A 23,393-nucleotide genomic window follows, 5' to 3' on the forward strand; every position below is an offset into this window, starting at 1 on the left:
GCTCTAAGTACTAACAGTCTAAAGCCCGGGACACACAGGGCCGAAAATCGGCCGTTGGACAGTCTGGCGAGGTCAGTGACTCGAATCTGTTCGGTGTGTCCCGTGCCATCGTCAGTCTGGGGGGCTGTCGGCGTTCATTTTGGCCGACCTGACATGTTCAGTCGGAGACAGGGGAGTCAGGACTCGCCCGGAAATGGGGAGCGGAATGAGGTGACTAGAGTCTCTCAAAATCTGAGTAAAATCTTTTAAACTGACCTTTGTTGATCTGAAATGAAGACAGATTCAGCAACTGCACGGCCTATTTCTCTCTTAAAATGTTTTCAGAAACATGTTTCAGTGAACTATTTTAGTACAATATGAGATCGTATTCTGAACGGCCGCCATGACAGTCTGGCTTTGAATTTCCGGAGAAAACAAACCCATGTGACGCGTTCGTCCAATCAGTTGCCGGTTTTCATTTTTTGGGCAACAATACAGATTAGCGCCGCCTGTTGTTATGGAGACGTATTACGTCTCGTCTCTTTGGTGTGTTCTGTGGCACTTTTTGGACCAACACGGGGAGACTGATCATTTCGACTGGCTTTTCTGTCAACGGTCGGCTGTCTGGCTGATGTGTCCTGACTTTTAGAGTTTTCACCTGGCACCAGAATGTGTCTCCAAATGTGTCCTAAGTGACCATTTGTGATCGGATCTCACTTCCCCACTCTATATGCAAATGAACACGGAAATCATGACCGTTTGCATATAGGCTAGTGTGTGTGTGTGTGTGTGTGTGTGTGTGTGTGTGTGTGTGTGTGTGTGTGTGTGTGTGTGTGTGTGTGTGTGTGTGTGTTGCTCACATACCTAAAATCATACAGTAGAAACATGCAATGGGGTAACTTTTCTCTGCATGACACGGTTGCAGCCTTGTTATGTGTGTAACTGACATTTTATGAACCTGAAAATAAAGAGGTCTACCGGCGGTCACTGGGACCACACTGGGATTTAGTACCTTTGTAGCTTCTAACTGAATCTCTTACTGCTGAAGAGCCAACATTTCCTGATTTTGCTGATCATACAAAAAGCTTTTAAATAACAAAATAACAGGGGACTTTTATTGTGAAGAGTTTATAGGAAATGAAACGTCTGCCGTTTCACAGCCGCTCCTTTGACCACCTCCGTCGGCTTCTAAATAGCAACAGCAGACATTGCGACGTAAGAACAGGAATGTCTGTATCAATTTCCTACATATTCGTGAATGTGGTCTGAGTGATCGGGTCTCAATGCATCCTAGGTGCATTCACACCTGTACTTAGAGCTTTCCACTTGTGATCGGATCACTCAGGTCTGAATGGGGCCTTACATTCCTGTGTCTCCCTTCCATTTTTCCTTTCATCCCTCTGCTGGTCTCACTCCTGTCCTCAGCTCTACCTCTCATCCTCCCCTCTCTCTCTTCTCCTTCTTCCTCCCCCTCACCTTTCTGTATGAATCCCCTCTTCTCTCATTGTCCTCTAATCTCATCTGCATCTTTTCTCTTCTTCCTTCCTCTCTTTTGCATTCTCTCTCCTCCTTACCTCTCCTTAAACTGCTCTTTTCTGTTCTGGGGTTCGTCCCTTCCCTTATTCCACTCTTACCAGTATCTTCCATAGAGACATCTGGCTGTAGTTAATGTCTGAGCTGGAGGAGGGCGGTGGGATGGGACCGTCTCACTGTGGCCCATCTGAATCCAAACATTCCTGCTTTGCTGAGACGAGTCAGCTGAGGCAGGGAAACAGCAGGAAGGCTTACAACCAGCAGGGGATGTAAAGGACAAACCCTGCCATCTACTCTCAATGAATCCTGGTTCCAGTTAGTTATTCTGTAATCTAGATCCCCCAAAAAACTTGCAAAGAAAACTACGACAACTGCTTGGTACATATGCACCAGAAAGACAGAAAAAGACCCTGTTCAGCCCCTCCATCACCTCGTCCTAACATGTAAATACAGAAATAAGTTCTAATTTGCAAAGACAAGGGGGTGATTGAGAAAAATGCTACTACCACTTTAACGTCAACCAAATCACCGGGCTATTTTTGTAGAATGCAAGAACAAACCCATTTGGAAACATTTTACCTATGCTGTTGGAAAAGCTTGTATTGGTTATTATCCTGATCCGTTGGGTTTAGAACTTTAAATTCTGTTGTTGCCTGTGATTATTTTGGAATTAAGAATCCACTGATGAATCCGACAAAAGTTCTGACTTTGCTCGAACGCACAGAGTTGAACTTGAAGTCCTGAGTCAAGCTCCAAGTGCTAAACTTTGTTTTGAGTCCTAAACAAGTCTGCTAGTGTGCCAGACCAAACACACCTTTCCTTCCTGCTCAAGGTTTTCCAGTCACTACCTTCTTACTTTGAGTTGGAGTTTAAACATTTTGCCTACATCTTGGGGAAAAATAACACATGACCTGGTGTATTATTGAAACTGTGACAAGGACAACGTTTTCAAAATCATTAAACCATTACCCAACATCAAACGGCAGACACCAGTGCAAGTCACAGGCAAACCACAGCTCTTAATGAAGCATGAGTGGCAGGAGAAGAGCAATGGTGACGACAATAACGGAAACAACACTACGGCATGTGTGCACAGCATGACCATAAACCAAAATCTTTCTCATCTAAAACTTGAAATTGGTAGCCTAGAAATCTAGGCTAAGGCAGTAAATGTAATTTGCAGACAGGGTCGTCTAGCAACTCTCCTTTGACTTGCGAGCTGGAAAAACCAAACTCTAGTCAGGCCAATCACATCGTGCATAGAGTCAGTGGGCAGGCTTAACACAATGACGGCAGAGTTACAACGGTTCCGTGTGATTTCCCTGTTACTTGAAAACAAAGAAGATGGCTGCTGCTGCTGCTGGCGAAACCTCGGATTTCCGAGCTCAGAACTCAGACAGCCTCGCAGTACCCCGAGCTAAAAATCCAACATGGCTGCTCCGTGCATCAACAGTAGTGAAAGCTGTAGTAACATACAGTTATTAGCAATTCTGTCGTATTTATGTCTCACTAAATCAGTCGTACACACAGTCCTGTCCAGCTTCTATCTGCGGACATGTTGCTACACTGCACAAAAAACTGCATAATGCGTTGTTATCAACTGGAATTGCTAACAATGGCTAACCTGGCTAGAGCTAACCCCACAATAAAAAAATCTGACTCGTTAAATGGAACACATTCAACTCAGGTGTGATGTTATTCCCAGCTCCGGCTTCCGAGTACTGATGGTAAATAGAACGCAGTATACTTCTGGAGACAACGCAGACGTAAGGTGCAGTTTTCAGTGTTCATTGCAGGTATCTGCATATTGAATTTAAGACTATTTTAAATGCAAAGGCAAAGTGAAACAATGATGTGTAAGACCAAAATAAATGCGAGAGCATCAGGCTCAAAAAGTGAGACAGTCTTATCTGGTGTTCCACACAAGCGATTCAGCAGTTTGTATTTTAAGACAATGAATAGACATAGTTTTGTTCAAAGTGTTTGGGCGTGGACATGGCTTTTCTGAAATGCCATGCGTGTTTTCAAACTCAGGTTGACGGGTAGAGAAAGACCTGTGAGGAGATATGAGAGAGCTACTGACACTAAATCAGTCTTATCTTGTTGGAGCCCCACACTCGGAGGTCAGGGGCCGGCTCTCTTATCTCCTGCTCCGGCAGACGGATGGGGAGGCAGAGAGTCATAAATCAATCTCAGGCTCTTGCCTGCTCTGATTCAGACAACACAATACAGGGGTCCCACACAGTTTCCAATCAAAACACAGGGCTTTCTTAACCTAGGGTTAATTGTTGTTTAACATCAAGCAATAATTTGGAGAACACAGTCTTTTCCCTAGCTTTCTGGGAGACTTATGTGCGCATATTTGGCAGGGGGGTGGGGGGTTTAGGCATCCTTCCTCAAGGAAAAGTGATGTTTTTCAATTTAAAATAAAAATGCGATGTCCCTATAGATTCTGTGTCTCTTTGTGGTTTTTTTGGGTCTCCTTGTAACCGTGTTGTGTCTCTTTTTGGTCATTTTTGTTTTATTTGGGGTTGTTTTGGGTCTCTGTTGGCATCATTCTCTTTTTAGTCAGTTTGTGTCTCTTTGTGGTAGTTTTGCGTCTCTTTTTCCACATCGTTTTCGACCATTATTATTCCCATATCGGTGTCTAAAACGTTGGAAAAGCTAGAGCAGATAATAAATAAACAACACCCGAAAAGCTTTAAGACCAAACATGCTGACACTACAATCACTAGATCTGGAAAAAAAAAGTATTTTAGTTCCCTTCATTCTGCTTAGGTGCAGCCCAAAACGGCTCGGGTGGTGCACCTAAACCTTATAATGGCGGTGAAAACCTCTGGAACATGACGGGGCATTATGGGAATAGTACTTAACAAGAAGTGGTAATCAGTGCAGTCTCCGGCCTACAACTACAGGTAATTGTTGCAGAGGAGTCATCAAATCAGCAAGGAAAATGTTCTTTTCGTTGCTTCAACATTTAAGTAAATCTTCGGCATTTTACCAGTGTGAATGTACAACATACTCAAAACATGGCTGGAATTAGTATTTTGTACGCCATAGGGACACAATGACTTGTTTAAGTCAGACCCACTGCCCAAGGTGACATGTTCAAATTGTTAATTTTGTACAACAAGCCGTCCAAAACTCACAGATTTTGAAATACATTTTTTTAATACAAATGTTAGAGGCTGAAACCAGCAAAAGTCTGGCATTTTTTGCAAGAAAAATGGCTCAAACTAAAATAGTTGTGGATGAATTTTCTCCCCAACGATAAATCGACCCACTGCTTCAGAGATCGTGTGAGAGAGTGTAAGGAGCACAATGAGCATCCACACACTGGACAAATGGACTTCCTGATCACATCTCACAGTGTGGATGCACAGTGAGACAATGGAAGTGGACTACACAGCCTTTCTGTTGGCTTTAACAGGCTGGACACAATTGAGTGTTGTTCCTGCTGAGTGAATAGGAGGAGATGCAGAAATCAACATCAGAGAATGCCTGTTAAGAAAAAAATCCTGTGTGCATGTTATTCCAATGATTTGGGACACTTTAATCAGTTTTTTTTAACTCTTAAGTTGAGGAAGTGGTGAAAGTTTGTTTGTATTTGTTAGCATGCTAATCAGGACTTATTGAGCCGTTAACATGCTAATTTGCTGAATGTTTCCCTCTAAATGTCCCCATGTTAACGTCCAACAAGTGTTAGAATTTAGCTTTAAGTGAAGCTGAGTCAAATCAAAAACTATTGTCTTAATCGATTAATCTGTCGTCTATTTTCACTGTTAATCATTTTTTGGCCTATAAAATGTCAAAAAATAGTGAAAAATGTCCATCACAATTACCCAAAGCCCAAGTTTACGTATTTAAAATTGCTTGTTTTGTCTGACCAAAAGTCCAAAACCCAAAAGATATTCAGTTTACTATCATAGAAGACTAAGAAACATTGCAAACACATTTGACAAGCAAGAACCGATGAACTTTGCCATTATTGGTGAAACTACCACTTAATTATCAAAATTGTTGCTGTATTTTCTGTTGATTTGGCCTCTACATTTTGTATCCATCTTTTATGCTGTGTATTAAGCATTACACTGTAGCATCACAGGACTGTCAGTTGGCTGTAGAACTGCAGACTTTTAGCCTTGTTGTAAACACAATGAGCTTGATTTCACAGCAGTACAAGCATTAAAGAGTCAACAAATGTGCTCATACAGCTCAACAGCTGTGGCTGTTGGCTTCGTTCACTGTATCTACTGGGTCAACCGCACATTAATTGGTAAAGATGCAGCCTCAGAGGGCATAGATCCTGTATCAAGAGTTGCCACATGGCACAACAATATACTGTGCTGTGAGATGCTGGTGGGTATGCAGAGACAAATGCTGGGAAATGTGGCATAGGAAACAGCAGTATTTAAATGGCATTTTTTTGTGTTGTAGTTTGTTTATATTCAGTTATTACAGGAACTGAATTGCCAGTGACGTTTAGTGTTCAAAATATACAATTTTTTTTTCTTAGACTTGGTTGCCAGTTTATTCATGGGTACCAAAGACGTCACTTCAGGCATTCCCGCCGCCATTTCTGTGTCAGAAACAGCAATAGAGCTACATAGACCTAGGCTACACATACGCAAGTTTTTAGATACAGGCATGGTAACAACGCATCTAAATGAGACAGAAAGACATTGGATATTGGTTGTGATTCATACGTATTATCTCCAACAGTTTTTTGTCCCTTAAAAGGGTAACTACCGTTTTTTTCAACCAATTTTCCTATGTTTTTTGTGTCTAAGTGACTGATGGGAACAACAATCTTTGACATTGGTCCAGTATTGAGTGAGATCGCAACAGTCAGCAGTGGTGAAACAAGCTACAATGTAAGTTAATTGTCCAGCTTGTATTTACCTTCACTAAAGTGCTCATTTTGCCAGCCAAAACTATAGTTGTGATGGTTGGAAAAGTGGAACGATGACCCAAAACGGCGTTTCATAGTTTAATTTAGTTTCTGTCGACTTTGAATGAAATCTATTTTACGATGTTAAAATCACTGTTTGTTTACATGGAGTCTGGTGAGTCTTAGTGAACGCAATTTTACAGATGTTTTTAGGTTTGAAAAAAGGATCTTACTCTTCAACAGAAAGGTCAACCTCTTTAGAAATCTTTTCCATAATGTTGACAGACACTTAGAATATTAATCTGAGCCTGTCAGTGTCAAAACCAGCACTTTTGTGAAGGTAAATACAAGCTGGACAATTGTCCTATTAGCTTACATTGTAGCTTGTTTCTCCGCTACACCACTGCAGGCTGTAGGTGGTGCCAGAGGTGCTGGATTTTATCATATTTTAGCAAATATGATAGAAAGTTAGTTTTATAAGACTTACCTACTGCACCTTTAAAGGTCCCATGACATGGTGCTCTTTGGATGGTTTTATATAGACCTTAGTGGTCCCCTAATACTGTATCTGAAGTCTCTTTTATATAGACCTTAGTGGTCCCCTAATACTGTATCTGAAGTCTCTTTTATATAGGTCTTAGTGGTCCCCTAATACTGTATCTGAAGTCTCTTTTATATAGACCTTAGTGGTCCCCTAATACTGTATCTGAAGTATCTTTTATATAGGCCTTAGTGGTCCCCTAATACTGTATCTGAAGTCTCTTTTATATAGGTCTTAGTGGTCCCCTAATACTGTATCTGAAGTCTCTTTTATATAGACCTTAGTGGTCCCCTAATACTGTATCTGAAGTCTCTTTTATATAGGCCTTAGTGGTCCCCTAATACTGTATATGAAGTCTCTTTTATATAGACCTTAGTGGTCCCCTAATACTGTATCTGAAGTCTCTTTTATATAGGCCTTAGTGGTCCCCTAATACTGTATCTGAAGTCTCTTTTATATAGACCTTAGTGGTCCCCTAATACTGTATCTGAAGTCTCTTTTATATAGACCTTAGTGGTCCCCTAATACTGTATCTGAAGTCTCTTTTATATAGGCCTTAGTGGTCCCCTAATACTGTATATGAAGTCTCTTTTATATAGGCCTTAGTGGTCCCCTAATACTGTATCTGAAGTATCTTTTATATAGGCCTTAGTGGTCCCCTAATACTGTATCTGAAGTCTCTTTTATATAGGTCTTAGTGGTCCCCTAATACTGTATCTGAAGTCTCTTTTATATAGACCTTAGTGGTCCCCTAATACTGTATCTGAAGTCTCTTTTATATAGACCTTAGTGGTCCCCTAATACTGTATCTGAAGTCTCTTTTATATAGACCTTAGTGGTCCCCTAATACTGTATCTGAAGTCTCTTTTATATAGGCCTTAGTGGTCCCCTAATACTTTATCTGAAGTCTCTTTTATATAGATCTTAGTGGTCCCCTAATACTGTATCTGAAGTCTCTTTTATATAGGCCTTAGTGGTCCCCTAATACTGTATCTGAAGTCTCTTTTATATAGGCCTTAGTGGTCCCCTAATACTGTATCTGAAGTCTCTTTTATATAGACCTTAGTGGTCCCCTAATACTGTATCTGAAGTCTCTTTTATATAGACCTTAGTGGTCCCCTAATACTGTATCTGAAGTCTCTTTTATATAGGCCTTAGTGGTCCCCTAATACTGTATATGAAGTCTCTTTTATATAGGCCTTAGTGGTCCCCTAATACTGTATCTGAAGTATCTTTACCAAAATTCAGCTTTGGTGCAGAATTCCAGCCACTAGAGCCAGTCCCACAATGAGCTTTCCTTAGTATGTGCCATTTCTGTGTCTGTAGCTATTTACGGGGAGAGCGGGGGGGCAAGGTGGTGTGTGGGGGTGTGGCCTTGACCAACTGCCACTTTGCTTGTTTGAAAGCCATGATGTCTCTCTCTCTCTCTCATGGGTGGGCTAAATTCTCTGGGCGGGCAAAGCAAAGAAAGGGGAGGTAACCTTGCTCCTTATGACCTCATAAGGAGAAGATTCCTGATTGGCCCATCTGAGCTTTCATTTTCTCAAAGGCAGAGCAGGATACCCAGGGCTCGGTTTACACCTATCGCCATTTTTAGTCACTGGGGGACCATAGGCAGGCTGGGGGAATGCATTTTAATGTTAAAAAACCTCATAAAAGTTACATTTTCATGCCATGGGACCTTTAATACTGGACCAATGTCAAATATTGTTGTTCCCATCAGTCACTTTGACACAAAAACATAGGAACACAGGGACCAGGTTAAAAACAAAAACGGTAGTTACCCTTTAAAATCTGCAAAGCGTCTGCCCCAACTTACTTTTCCCTACATTTACATTTACCTTGTAACGTTACATAATCCATCCCTACACAATAACAGATGCCTATCAATACGCTGTTGCACGATAGGTAAAGGACACCAAGATATGGCCCTAGAAGAAAAAAATATTATATGTGATAATAGGACATCAACCACGTTTACAAAAATCTAAAATGTCGTGACGTCAGGTGGTCCCTATGAATTACTTGTATTACTTATGTTAAAAAAAATACTAAATATTAAATTACTTATGTTATATGTTATAATGTTTGTTGATACTGTTTTAGAGAGGTGTTGATTCAACTTTATGGACTTTTGGAGACTCTAGTTTGAGATGCTGTTGAAATAACTAAAATGTGTTTCTATGTTCCATATATCCTCTTCAGTGTCTTTGACCCAACTGTTTGAGTAGAGGGCTCCTTCCCAAAAATGTTTGTCTATTGTGTGTCTGTAAAAGTGGCAACGGGCCAATATATATATATAGTGTTTTTAATCAAGCACTAGACTCACCCTGCTGCTCTATAACGCTCATGCATTTACTGGCCTGCTGAAGTGGGCGTGTGTGATCATCCCAGTGTTGATCAGCAGTTGTTGCTAGTGTTTCTGAATATGCAAATAAAAGGAACCTGTTCTGAAACATCACAAGATGAACTTTCTCAGTTTCTTTTGTTGAAATCATGAGGAAATAGCTTCGCCAACTTCCCATTCTCTGCTGCTTCATTTCAAATTCCAGGTCTTTTTTAACACTTTGACGGCATGTGATATGGTTATACTGTACCTCCCAGCGGCCGTAGGTCATGAAGAACAGGGAGAAGGGGATGGCGGTGCCAGACATGGCGTGTGTGGACGGCATGCTGTACTCAGAGTTGTAAAACATCTCCACTTTGACCACAGGTGGAGAAGCGGGCCGGGACCACCCGATCACATCCTTGGTGCACTGCCCCAGGTACATGACCCAGACCCACACCATGATCAGCCTCCTGCCCACAAAGGCGTCCACGTTCCACACGACGAAGGGGAAGAAGGTGATGTAAAAGAGCTCGTTTCCCAGCTCGGTTCCGAAAGTGAACATGTAGTATAAGAACCGGTTCTCGATGAGGAACTCCTGCCCGGCGTCGCCCGTTAGAGAGTTTTTGCGTAGGGGTTTCACTGTGCTGCTCTTCTCCGTTTCTCTCTCCTCTGTTTCGGTTGCCTCTGAAAAGTCCGGCCGGACCCCGCTGTGAGCGCCCAGACCCGCGGCGGTGGCCCCGGCGAGGCTACGGCCGTTACTGCCCACACCAACCGTTTCTCCCTTGGCGGTCGAAGCGGACACAAGTGCCCCGTTCTGGGGAGCATTTTCACTCTCCTCTCCTCTGTTTTTCGGAACATTTGAATCGGTGATCCTCTTTCGAACACCCACTGCTGCCGTTTGTACTTTCTCCCCTTCCCCAGCTCCGATAACGGCCAAGTGTTCACTCTCATTTTCTTCGGTGATATGATGATGGCAAGCACCGTTGTTGTGCGAGAAAGTCCGGTCTGCTTCCTTGCTGCTGCTGGTAACGTTACTACCAGCAAAGACGGTTCTCGAAAATGAACCGCGTACTCCACAAAAGCGCTGAAAGCGGGCGACAAGGTGGGGGTCTTGCAGATAACGGTACAGTTCTACAAAACGGTTACTTTTCTCCATGTTTACTCCGGTTCACTCACGCCCCACACGGCTGAAAGAAATAACACGGACTCCGCTACTTTCTCCCAAACAGTGGACGATGAACGCTAGCTGCTCTCGGCTAACGTTAGCTAGTTAACCCGTGCATCCTGGCAGAGAGAACTCTGAATATTTTTTAAACTGCAACAAGTTATAACGGCGGGTAGTATTATTTAAAAAAAATAAAAGAAATTATGTTTCCGGTAAGACGATAACGGACAAACCGAACGGATCGGTTCTTGTTCGACAGCGTCCAGATGCGTTCAGTGACCCGCTATCTGAGTAGTATCCTGCATCTGACAGATCTACGGAGCACGCAGGGGAGCGAGCCTTCACTGGTGCCTTCTGGTGCTGTCGGAAATTAGGAACTCTTTACTCACTTAAAATCAAACGGACACAGATTCCGGTCTATATATTGCCTTCATATTCTGACCTGTTTAACAAATGATATCAAACTCTAAAATTATTAAGTTAGAGAAGTTTCCTGACTTAAATCAGGAAATATTGTATCAAAGAATAAGTGAACAAGTCCAAGACCCAAGCCTGACTGAACCGAATAGATACATATAAAATGCTGTATAATGAAAACCTTTCGAGGTGAGCTGCATCAGAGAGACTTGGGCTCATGACCTCAGTATTTGGAAAAGCTATAGCCCTGCATGTACACTGTATTCAAACTTCCTTCCGTTTACTTTGTCTTCTTTAGTGGTGACTTTGAAGTTCAATGTTTTTATGATGGGCTATTAAAAAAACACATTTTATTATCAAAGCTACATTTGTAGGCTTTGTTTGAAAACTGTGGACATTTTGTTTTTATCCTAAACTTTTGAATGCGAAGACTCAAGAAAACAACAAAATGTAAACAAAAATATAAACATGGTATAATAACAATATCATACGGTAAAGAATGAAGACTTTTCTGTGACAAATCGACATTATTATCAACATTTAGTTTTTTTTATGTATCTGGATACTTAACTGGGCATTTAGGATTTGAGCCTCTAAATTTTGTGTTTGGTAGGAACACTTGAAGGCAACAGTTGCGGCGCGCACGCTCATAGATGGATGTGTTCAAGACGTCACGATGTAACGTGACCGCGATTAGCGTATCATTCTATGTAGCCTGCACTTTTTATATTAATATAAACAAACACACGTGTGAAAACATACTAAATAAAGTAGATAGATAGATTTTACTACTTATACTGCTACACAATGCATAACAACCACAACACATAAAAACATTGTCACCTCACATACTTTATTTGATAATCAATCACCTGAAAAAAAGTTTACTTGCCCTTTTTCAAAATAGTTTATCTTAAATATGGAATATACATTTTCATCAAAATATAAATTATTGTTTTAAAATATCAAGCTTCTCTTTAGTAGTTGCCTGCAGTTTGTTGTTTTTTTCCATTGTAGTGATTGTTATCAAGATTGAACACTCAAAACACATAAAGGAGACACTGAAAAAGGATGAATCATTAATCACCGTTGTCATACAGCAGATTAATCAGCTTTATAAACCACGCGCTGTGCCACATTGAATAATAAAATATCTTCCGACAACTTAGCAAGACTCAGTCTCTGTGACAACATTGCACCTGCTGCTACAACCAGGGCCCGTTTCAGAAAGCAGAGGCCTGTACTACGAAGCAAGATTTGGCGTTAACGAGGTAACTTCAGGTTCAACCCAGGGTTACACCTAACCTGGTCGGGAGCAGGTTATGTTAGAGATCAGAGATCAACTGGTGTAAAGGCACTGACACACCAACCCGACTATCGGCCGTCGGACAGTCTGGTGAGGTCAGTGACTCGAGTCTGTTCGGTATGTTCCGTGCCGTCGTCAGTTGGAGGAGCCGTCGGCTTTAATTTGGGCCGATTTGACTTGTTGAATCGGCCAGTGGGCAGTCGGACTCAATGACCAATTCCCGGAAATGACAAGCGGGATGAGCGTGACGAACGCCTCTCAAAATCTGACAAAAATCTTTAAAAGGGATCTTTGTCGATTTGAAATGAAGACAGAGTCAGCAACTGCACGGCCTGTTTCTCCCTTAAAATGTTTTCAGAAACACGTTTCGGTGAAATATTTACGTAAAATACGAGATCATATTCTGAATGAGCCGCCATTATGGTCTGGTTTGAAATTCGGGAGAAGCCAGACCAACGTGATGCGTTCGTCCAATCAGCTGCCGGTTTTCATTTTTGGGGCGACAATACAGATTAGCGCCGCCTACTGTTACTGAGACGTATTACGTCAAGCGCACCCGAAAAACGTACACTCAAGTCTGCATCGCTTCGGTGGGTTCCGAGGCACTTTTTTGACCAACTCGGGATGACTGATCAGTCCGACTGGCTTTTCAGCCAACAGTCGGTCGTCGGGTTGGTGTGTCAGGGCCTTTAAAGCTCCGCCTACTGACCAATCAATACTTGATTGGTCTAGAGGATCTGGTGGAGCTCGGTGCGCAGAGAGAGAGAGAGGTGTGCTCAGAAAAGTTAAAACATTTAGAGGCCGACAACTACATTAACATCCCCTGATGGGTATTTTTATGAAAGATATAGATTTTCAGCAGAAGAAATTACATATAGGCTATTTATCGGCTTCTTGAGCCGTGTGTTGCCAGTGCGCACATCAGTTTGAATTATGTTTTTTTATATTTTATTTGCTCTAACGATCGTCTACCACTGCCACGGTTGCAACTGAAATAAAAGGCTAAAGCAACGACAGTTTATGGAAAGCACAGTAATTATGGTCAGATCTTGGTCCTGACTGATGGGGAAGTGATATTAATAAGCGTTGTGATGTACGCATTTACAGCTTCTGCTATTTTTTTCCCAGCTTTCCTTCCTGTTTTAGGAAGCAGCGACTGTATTGCAGGTCTGTGTTCTTCATATTTATGTAGAATTATAGTTTACTCTCCTTTGTAAAACATGCGGCTCTGGTAGATGTTTGCGATTGGTCGTGCTGTGCAAACCCCGCCTCTTTTATGTGAACGCACGCGTCGCTGATTGGGAAACCCTGATGGCTGACTGAACTAGATATTAACCAGCGTCGTGACACAGCTTATGCTGGACCGCGGTTGTTAGGTTAGGTGAAGCCGGGGAACTGATATAAATCCAGGCCATGTTGATCTGGATTCGTAGTACAGGTTTAGTGAAAACTCTGAGTTTGTTAACCCTGAGGGAAACTCTGGGTTTTCTGTTTCAGAAAGGGAGGTTAATCAAACCTGAGAGAGAGGGGGAACTCCAGCCCGTTTCAGAAAGAGAGGGAACTTAAAGGTGCTGTAGGTAGGATTGTGAAGATCCAGGACTTTGCCAAAAATTTGAACATCAACAACTTCTCAGTCCCTCCCTCCTTTCCGCCAAAGCCCAAAACGGTCTCCAAAGCCCCTCCCCCCACAAGGGAGAATGAATGTGTGTGTATGAGCAGTGGTTGACACGAAGTTAGACACCCCCAAAGGCCCTGATTGGTGCATCTGAACAGGGAGCGGTGGATTTTTGCAAATCACATTAAAGGCTGTTGTTGGTGGTGACAGAGGAGCCAGATTTCTTTTTTAATGACCTGCTTCATGTAGTTCTACTGGAACATAGGGTCAGTTTCAGCAAATATGACAGAAAGTTAGTTTTATAAGTTTCTACTTCTCAGGGAGTTAAACGTGCATCTGGAGATGATATTGAGGCCCCGATTACAGATGCATTTTCATTTCCAGATACTAGCCTATACCTATTTGAGCGGTATCATTTTTCTTCCCAGTCTATCAGTTATGTAACCTAAATAACCTTATCCGTCCTCATATCACTAACGTCACCCATCATGGACATGCTCTACACCCCAGCACGTTATTTGTGTCACATTATGTTTTTTTGCAAATTTTCTTTACAACATTGGTGATGCGGAGCATATTAGTAAAGCCACTGTAGCAAAGCACCGTCAAAAGAGTGAGCCTGATTGCTCTGAGATGTTTTTTAAACGTTTTTGTAGTGTTCCCTGGACACAAACCAGTGAGAGCCATTAAAAAGAATTAAATGATTATAAATTATAGTTCTGTTAATGACATGGTGCTGCAGCCTCAGAATGGGATTAGTAGTAGCTTACTTTTTCACCCACAGGATTGCACCTAAATGAAATGATAGGTGTAGCCTACTACCATTCCAGTTTTCATCAGTAATATTATAGGTTACATGTGATTAAATATGAAATTAATACACTATATTACAGCTTACGCATTGACCTGAGCAGCAATTTTCTTCCACACCAAGTCTTGCTATTTTGCAGCAGCAGCCGTGTTGCTTCTCTTTTTAACAAAATATATATTCAAACTCGCTGTATGTGCGCATGAGTAGTTCCAGTTCCAGAGGGATAAAGTATACCGACCAGTTTGTTTGTGGTTGTTACCATGGTGAATCGTAGTATCATGGCTCCATTCATGCTGCCTTTTTACAGTGGTGGTGCACGCGCTTAACTCTGAGTGAACCTACTCTGAGTTGATGGAACCAACTCTAATCAGCTGTTCTGGAACCAAAAACTCAGAGTTTCCATCTCAGGGTAAATCAACTCAGAGTTCAGGGTTAGACTCAGAGTTTGGTAAACCTCCTTCCTGAAACGGGCCCCAGGGTTAGACTCAGAGTTTGGTAAACCTCCTTCCTGAAATGGGCCCCTGGGTTAGACTCAGAGTTTGGTAAACGTTCTTCCTGAAACGGGCCCCTGGGTTAGACTCAAAGTTTGGTAAACCTCCTTCCTGAAACGGGCCCCTGGGTTAAACTCAGAGTTTTTTAAACCTTCTTCCTGAAACGGGCCCCTGGGTTAGACTCAGAGTTTGGTAAACCTCCTTCCTGAGACGGGCCCAAGGACTGATAGTAAAAAATATGGAATATAATATCAATCTAAAGACATTCTGCGCTCTGAAATTCAGCTTCAAAACACCATGGGGCTGAAAATCGATCACGTACAAATTATTTGGTAGCAGACAAAAAAGTTGTTTTTTACTTCTTAGAGCTCAAGAGAATGAGAAGAGATGCCAGTTTCCTTTTTTTTTAAACACAAAACATGACTTCTATCAGCTAAAAAGGGAAAACAAATAAGAAAGATTATTCCCCTTTTCTGTAACACTTAACTTTAACCCCCTCCTATTTAGTATTACAAGCACTTTATAAACCTTTAATAAATGGGTTAAAACACTGTTGTACGCAGATATACGGGCACTTTAAGTATTTCTTAATGTATAGTATTTGTTGACAATTGTAACTTCTCCTATGAAGACATCTTATAGTATTATATCTGTATTTTAAAAATATTGTCAATCATTTGAATACATCAGCCTCCATTTATGGGTGCCTACAGGAGGAGTTAGGTTAATAAACAAATATCTGCATACAACTGAATTATAATGTGTTACAAACCATTCATGTACTGCTTATAAATGCTAAACAAGGGGACTTAAAGTAAAACGTTACCATCTTTTCTTTTCATCCACTTGCATTGTAAGATCTGAACACATCAGCCCCTATAAAGGGCTTCAAGATGAATTATTTCACCAGCAGAGGGCGGCAAAGTAATGCAAAACACAGGACATCAAATACAGAGAAAACAACTGTCTTCCCCTACAGGCAGTAAATGCATCTCTCAGAGAAGGGAGTACCATGAGATAGCATGACGATTCACACAGTCCAGGGAATGTTACACACAGAATATTTCATAAATCACACAGTAGCATAAAAAGATAACAGAAGCATAACAGCCCGTATTCATATTCTCCACGCAAGCCAAGGTGCATCAAAAACGTAGCCTGCAGTCTGTAAATCCCTGAATAGGCTCACGGTTCACATGAGCAACGATAACAATAAGAATCAGTTACACAACATCAACAGCCTGCTTCGAGTCTCTCACATTTGCACGTATGATAAAATGGCAGTGATGCTGCGACAGAGTTTGACATCAACAATCAGAGACCGACCCACGTTGATCCCGAAGCAGAAGGAGAAAAGAGTTTTTTTTTTCTCAAATCCACTGCTGCCTCTTAGCAAATTGAAGAGAGGAGGTGACATCCTGGCATACGAACAAAACAAACCCCCACGGTACATTTTCCTTTTAAAGGTTGTACGTGGGGAAAACGACACCAGCTTTCCTCCTGCCGATTATGAACAAACAGTACATGTCCACATGCCCGTATCATGAACTTACCCTGCATTTCTAAAAACTTTGAAAAGAGGCAGCGGGGTGTGGACAGTCAGCCGTTGTCGTCCAGGTTGTAGAGAAGGACCTGGTGGTTGGGCGCGAGGCCCGGGCAGGTACCCAGGCTGTACAGGGCTGATGGGTAACAGGGCACCAGCCGGTAATGCTGCAGCTCCTCCAGGCCAAACGCCGGTGAGCAGCAGTCCATCACCAGCACCTTCAACCTCTTCCTGTCCGGGTACAACAGCTTCCGCTGCCCCCTCTCGCCAATCACCGCCTCTTCTTCTCCTACTTCTTCTTCCTCTTCTTCTACCTCATCTTCTTCCTCCTCCTCCTCCTCCTCCTCTTCGGCCTCCAGCTCCTCCTCCTCATGGTGGATCTTCCTCAGCAGGTTGTTGATGAGGACGGAGCGCCGGAGGTAGGCCTCGGGGTCCTCCAGGAACCTCAGCTTCTCCAGGGACAGCTTCAGGATGCAGCTGCGGTCCTCCTGCAGTATCAGGTGCTGCACACGACAAACACAAAGGCCGTTAAAGGTACAGTAAGTGATGTTAATCCAATACACTTTTTGTCAAATTCAGTGACTATCTTCTCACAGTCACCTAGCTCTCTATTTTCTGTGTGCGCTAAAAAACAACAACCTGTGTGTTAATACACAGCCCTGGCAAAACAGAAAGGAGCCACAAAACACTATTCCTGCCCAATGGCAATGGGCGGCGTTCATGTCCACAACATTTCAAAATTGTCTTTTCTGTTTCTTCAAAAGGAGAACCAGCCATTCAAGAGAGCAAAACCGTTGCTATTACAGAATTGTTGTGTTATTATTGTGATTAACATGACATCATCTTGCTAATCTTAATATCTGATCTGGATATCAATGTGAAGTGAATTCTGACATGAACATAAACGTATCATCTGCATAGACGCGGAGAAAGCGTTGAAAGCGCATTGAAAGCGGAAGGACAACATATAAAGAGTAAAACAAATGTAAAGGGAAACAAGCACGGCTGGAGTTGAAGGTGAGGGTCAGGGATGACAAACATGAAGCAGAAAGGCAAGAGGAAATAATGAGAACACACAGAAATAGGTAAAAGCCTGCACACAATGCAAAAATCAATAAACACTGAGATGGGTCACGGTTTCTCAACACGTAGCAAAATCAAATTACACGATCGGCTTGAAGATCGGCTTAATGGTGAAAAGAAAATGTGGACGATAAGAGGGACAGAAGAGGTTCATACTTTTTGAAAATATCCACGTAGGCCTCCGTGTAAATCCTCCTCCTCCGCATATTTCCTCTTGAAGTAAGCAACTTTCGACGTTGTTGAATGGTTTGGTCTCTCTCACAGGAAAGGGGCTGCTGTAGGCAACAAACAAAAGATTAAACTACAAATCTAATAGAGGGAATGCTGGTAAACTGATTTTCACCCTACACCACCATTCGAAGGGACTAAAGTCGATGTTTTTTAATATGAAACGCTGAGACACTTTTAGAGTGACTCTTACAGTTTTTTTTCAAAACTAATGTACTATATAGTATGTATTTCATTTTACATTTAATCAACTCAGGAAGCTAATGAGTAAACAATGAATCAAATCATATAATTAGATGGCTGATACTGATACCTATATTTCTGGATTAATGGTGCTGAGGAACAATCACTTATTTACCAAAATGCCCTATTTTTATTCTTTTTCTTTTGTTATATTTCACCTCCTCTTTATACGCCTCTGAAACGACATCTAGATTGTTAAGTGTGAAAGTTAACTCTTGACCTTTGAAACAGTAGTTTGACACAGAAAATATAAATAATTCAGAGTTCTAGCTCTCAATCACAAACCCAAAATGTCATACTATTCCTTTAAAATGTTAAAGATTCTGTCATCCAGCAGTATTAAGTAATATTAAGTAAAGAGGTATAAATATATAATAAACCAGAGTATGGTTTACACCTTGTCTAGGCAAGTTCCTTTATCATTTCAAAGGGCTAATTTTGAAGCTGCAAAGAAAACTCCTGCACACTGTCTAACTTAAAAAAAAAATATATATATACCATTTAATAGTAGGCAACATTTCGGGACTAGGCTAAGTAAAATGTCATAGTTTAAAACAGCTTGTTGCACTGCCCACAAGTGGCCAAAGAAATAAATGAACACAGACAGGTTCAACGTTACGTGCAAAGTCGTGTAAAGTCATTGGGTGTAAATGAGGAAACGGATCGGATTACCTGCTCCTGATGTTCCACAGCCGGCACTCAGCTCTCTGAATCAGTGAGTGGATCTGAGCCTCCACATCGCCCTCAGACTCCTGCAGGGAAGACACAGGTGAGGAGGAGCAAGAGGAGGATACAAAGACAGCACCAAAACATCTGAGCATGAAACTACACATCTGCCAGAGCAGCCAACCTAACTTGGATTTTCTTTAACTTGAATTTATTTTCTGGATCCATAATCACATTAAGTGCAACCTGGATACATTAATGTCCCACTTTTATTTAAAGTAGGACATTTGAAATACATTTTTTATTTACAACTAATGGTCTCTGACAAAAGTGCTGACATGTTTTGGTGTTAGGGCTTCTCAGAGCTTACACGCAGCAGACAGCATCTCTGTTTGTGAAGGAACATCTAATCATCACCTGTACACCAGCCACGGGAAAAGGTAGGCTAAAAGATGAAATCAAATGAAAATAAAGATCAATGGAATAAACTTAAATAAATGAAAAAGACCACTAAATAAAATAGAATAAAACTATTTTATTTTATTTATTTGTATAAAATGTAATGTATACATTAGGCTAACTGTATTATTTATATCAATACAGCTGCATTTTATTTCATATATTTCCATATCAAAGCACTCACAAACTGTATGTTCACTGCTGTACAATATCCTGATTTGACCCTTAAATGTTGTGTTTATCATATCTTTGCATAATATTTATAGAGCTGCCTTTTCCAAAAATCTGCTGTCCCTAGAAGCTCATTTCAATTCAAGAGAGAGTAAGAGGAGGATAGATAAGAGGATGGTGTGTGTATGTGTGTGTTTGTGTGTGTGTGTTTGTCAAAAATCAATCATAAACACAGAGTGGGACGCTTTATCGTTGCGAAAACATTCATGCCGGCTCCCCTGAAGCTGCTGCAGTGACTCACACAGTTTTTAACATCTGACTGCAGCCCAAATTCTTAATCTGTGGGAGAATGATGCTATGATGCATGAGCAGAGAGAGAGGCTGCGTGGGAAGGTGTGTGTGTGTGTGTGTGTGTGTGTGTGTGTGTGTGTGTGTGTGTGTGTATGTGTGTGTGCATGTAGCAAATATTTCCACTTAAAGCAGAAGGCTGTGTGCACAGAAGGTTGTGTCTCCTCCCTTAAAACCACCTTGTATTGCATTAAGATTGGTGGAAAATGTGCGTAAACTAACAAAACTAACAGGATGTTGATTTCACAGTCTTTTACTTCACAGTTTATCACCAAAACATCAACTTTTTGCCTGGTAATGGTGCATTGATTTTGTTATCTATTCTATTATATTACCTATAGGGTTATAAGGATATTTTTATTAAGCCATACAGGAACACTTAATCCTTCAGTTTATCTTAAAGATTCAAGACCATCTCATTTGGAGTACTTCCATATTCACTGGACATCATCAAGTGTTTTTTTTTTAAAGTTTAGATAAAACATTAATAAAAAACATTATGGAGAGTTAGAGACCATTATTATCTTTTTGTCAAATTTACATTTTATTTGGTCTAATTCTAATTCTTTTTCTCCTTTTTATTTATGTGTTTTATCCTGTCTACAGCTATGCCTCCAGCAGCTAATGCAGTTTAGAAAGCTTCTGTTTTAAATACCAAACTAACGTTACCACCTATAAATGCGTTAAATGTCCGTTAAAGCTTCTTACCTTTAAAAATGTCTGTCCAGCAGCGGGTCAGTAAATCCCAGTGACGCCCTCTCTTTCTGCTGATATGCTCTGCTCCTGGTCGCCACATCTACCGTCCTCACACCGATTCAGCGACGCTGCAGCTCGGCCTGAAGTCAGAGCCTCCCTCGGTTCCTGCAGACACACACAGACAGCTCCAGCTCCTCCGGGGTGAGACGCTCGCTGCTTTCCAGCCTCCTAAAATATCCCGTTCGCAGCAACAGGAGACGACACGCGAGCCCTCATTGGCCCTCGCGGAGGCAGATGTTTCCTGTTGCTAGGAGACTGAGTAAGCACGGCGATGACGCTCCAGCATCACTCCTCATCTTCCCGCATCCAACGCTGCACGCTGTGTGTTCTCCTTTTTACCAACACAGAGCCCCACTGAGGCACACACAAATAGGCTACTGTTCACAAAAAAAAGGCTGTGCAGGTTTCCATGCAGGCTACTTCATTGACTGCAAATTTTCTTTACAAAAAATGATTGAAAGTGTTAAACATTTATCTCAATATCCTGCTATATAGGGCCCGAGCACCGATAACATTGGTCAGCAAAGGCAGCCCTATTGGAATTGACAGGATTATTATTATTCTGCAAAGTTAACACTTTTTGAGGAGTGAAAGGTAGCCTACATGTACTCTACCGGACCGTTTCGGTACAGGACTTTCGGAACTGTACACAGAATGCAATCTTTAACAGAAATGATTAGGCTTGTTTTGCGTGTGGAACATACTTCAATTCCGAGCATATTAACCAAAAGTTTGTTTAGTTTCCGCCCTGCACTTTGAGCACTTATACCCTTTCTTGTACTGTCTATCTATGCTTGTACCAGCCAAGCCTCCCTAGGTAACTAGCTAGTGTCATGGCTAATGTAGAGTAGCCAGAGCTTGAAGACCCTCTGTTGTCATTAAGGTCTCCTGTTTGGGAACACTTCGGTTCCCCGGTGAAATAAAAAAACGACAAAAATGAAAGGATAAGACGAAAGTAGTGTGCCGACATTGCTCATTAGTGATCGGGTATGTTGCTGGCAACACGTCAAACTTGCTAACTCAGTTGAAAAGGCACCACGCTGATATGAATATCGCTGCTACAAGGATACAAACGACTGTAGTGCAAACTAGAGCATGGATACCCGAACCAAACCAGGTTCGGACAGATATTTAGAAATGATGTTGGGGTTAGGGTCGCATCAGCGCGATAAGGCATTGAACATTTTAAATTTAAAACAGCTTATTATGTAGGTGCGCGCCTGTGTTAATGTGCACTTGTTGCCCCGTGTGCGCTGATGCCTCATCTGTTGACATTTCCGAATGCCTTCCTACAAAGCGGGCTCGGACACAAATATCTTTATGCCTGTCGGGCTCAGGCCATGTTCGGTTACTGGGCTTGGACAGAAAAATGCAGCCCAATCCGCACTCTAGTGCAAACGCAGCTCGATCCCCTCTGCATTTAAACAGACTCATGCATGCAGTGGTTTACCATAATCGATTATAACGCAGTTATGTCGCTCGTTAATTTTCGGGCCTAAACATTCAAATGAAAAATAACATTCGCAGTAGCCTAACCCGTTTCATCTAGACCTATGATAGACTCTAGTCCAGGGGTGGGCAATTCATTTTCCCAAGGGGCCACATGAGAAACAGGGACTGTTGAGGAGGGCCGGACCAATAGGCTGAACTCAATTCTGCTCAATATTCATTTTATGTCAGGCGACACATTCTCAAACGTCTCTTTTTTCCTCTGGGCATATTAGCGCAGCAGAGTCCACCAAACACTCTTTAATAAACTCCCCTTCAGAAAATGGCTTACTGTTCTTGGTGATTTTGTGGGATATCACAAAGCTGGTCCTGACTGCTGCATCCCATGATGCATTGTTGCGTTTGCAGCTTAACTAGCAAAGCTTCAGATGTCCGTGCCCGCTCTGCATCAGTCAAGTTGGTTTATCTGCGTGTTTAGTAGTGTAGTGGCGATTCAAATTATAATCCTTTAACAAAGTGATCTGTTCTCTGCAAACTAAGCACACGGCATTACCTTTAACTTCAGTAAATAAATACTTAAAGGTCCATGTTTGGTTAAAAACTCGGCGCTCTGTAGCGACCTTCTCTCTTTCCCATGAGCTGACATTTTTAAGGGATAACAGCTCATTCACTTCCAGGCACTTTTTTGACTTTGGGGAGCCGACAGATCAGTCCGACTGCCTTTTCTGGCGACCGTTGGCCGTCGGGTTGGTGTGTCAGAGCCTTTAACACAGCTGTCACTACCCGTGACATGTGAGTCGAGTGCAGATGTGAGTTGCGCATGCTAACGAGAGACTTCTGTAATGTAAATACAATAAACATGGACCTACATAACGAAGTTTGTTCACTGCTAGCTACAAGTTAGCAATCAAACACAACAAAGGCTGTCACTTGGTGTTTTGAGCTAACGTTAGCAATCAAACAATCATAGATAGCTACAACGTTTGAAATGATTTCCATCTTCTGTTATTGTTTGTAATGAGAAAAGTTTATTATTTTATGGATTTCACAAATTTCAGTATGACACCCACCTTGCTTTGGCGTTATACCATAAACCGTTTAAATCTGAGCATGCGCAACTCGTCTGCACTCGACTCACATCAGGTAGTGACAACCATAGATATACATAATAATTATAATTATACATAATAATTATTATGTATATCTATGGTGACAATATCCATGGGTCCGACACATTGCAGTTCTTCTTCTACTTCTTTTTAATTGCGACTTGAGAAGAAGAAGCTGCATACGTTTGCACAAAAAACAGTCACCTTCAAAATAAAAGAAATGCATGCATGTACACTTATTTACGTTTGATAGCTAACTT

The 23,393-nt window shown here is 41.7% G+C and overlaps 2 protein-coding genes across 2 annotated transcripts in view; both read right to left on the bottom strand.

Moving 5' to 3' along the window:
* sgpp1 (sphingosine-1-phosphate phosphatase 1) overlaps positions 1–10,429 on the bottom strand; it is a 50,051-nt gene extending 39,622 nt beyond the window's left edge. Inside the window, exon 1 of the mRNA XM_039786663.1 lies at positions 9,542–10,429. Within this exon, the coding sequence (XP_039642597.1) occupies positions 9,542–10,429 (888 nt within the window). The remainder of the gene's footprint in view (positions 1–9,541) is intronic.
* A 4,643-nt stretch (positions 10,430–15,072) lies between these two features.
* Positions 15,073–19,069, bottom strand: LOC120548880 (histone acetyltransferase KAT6B-like). The gene is made up of 4 exons (XM_039785394.1): positions 19,031–19,069; positions 18,852–18,927; positions 17,861–17,961; positions 15,073–17,124 (listed from the first exon to the last, which is right to left on the bottom strand). Exons 1-4 carry the CDS (start codon positions 19,067–19,069, stop codon positions 16,678–16,680), a joined length of 663 nt encoding a protein of 220 aa, XP_039641328.1. The 3' UTR covers positions 15,073–16,677.
* Positions 19,070–23,393: the final 4,324 nt, after the last annotated feature.

Source organism: Perca fluviatilis, chromosome 20 (assembly GCF_010015445.1).
Source record: "Perca fluviatilis chromosome 20, GENO_Pfluv_1.0, whole genome shotgun sequence".
Taxonomy (NCBI): Eukaryota; Metazoa; Chordata; class Actinopteri; order Perciformes; family Percidae; genus Perca; species Perca fluviatilis.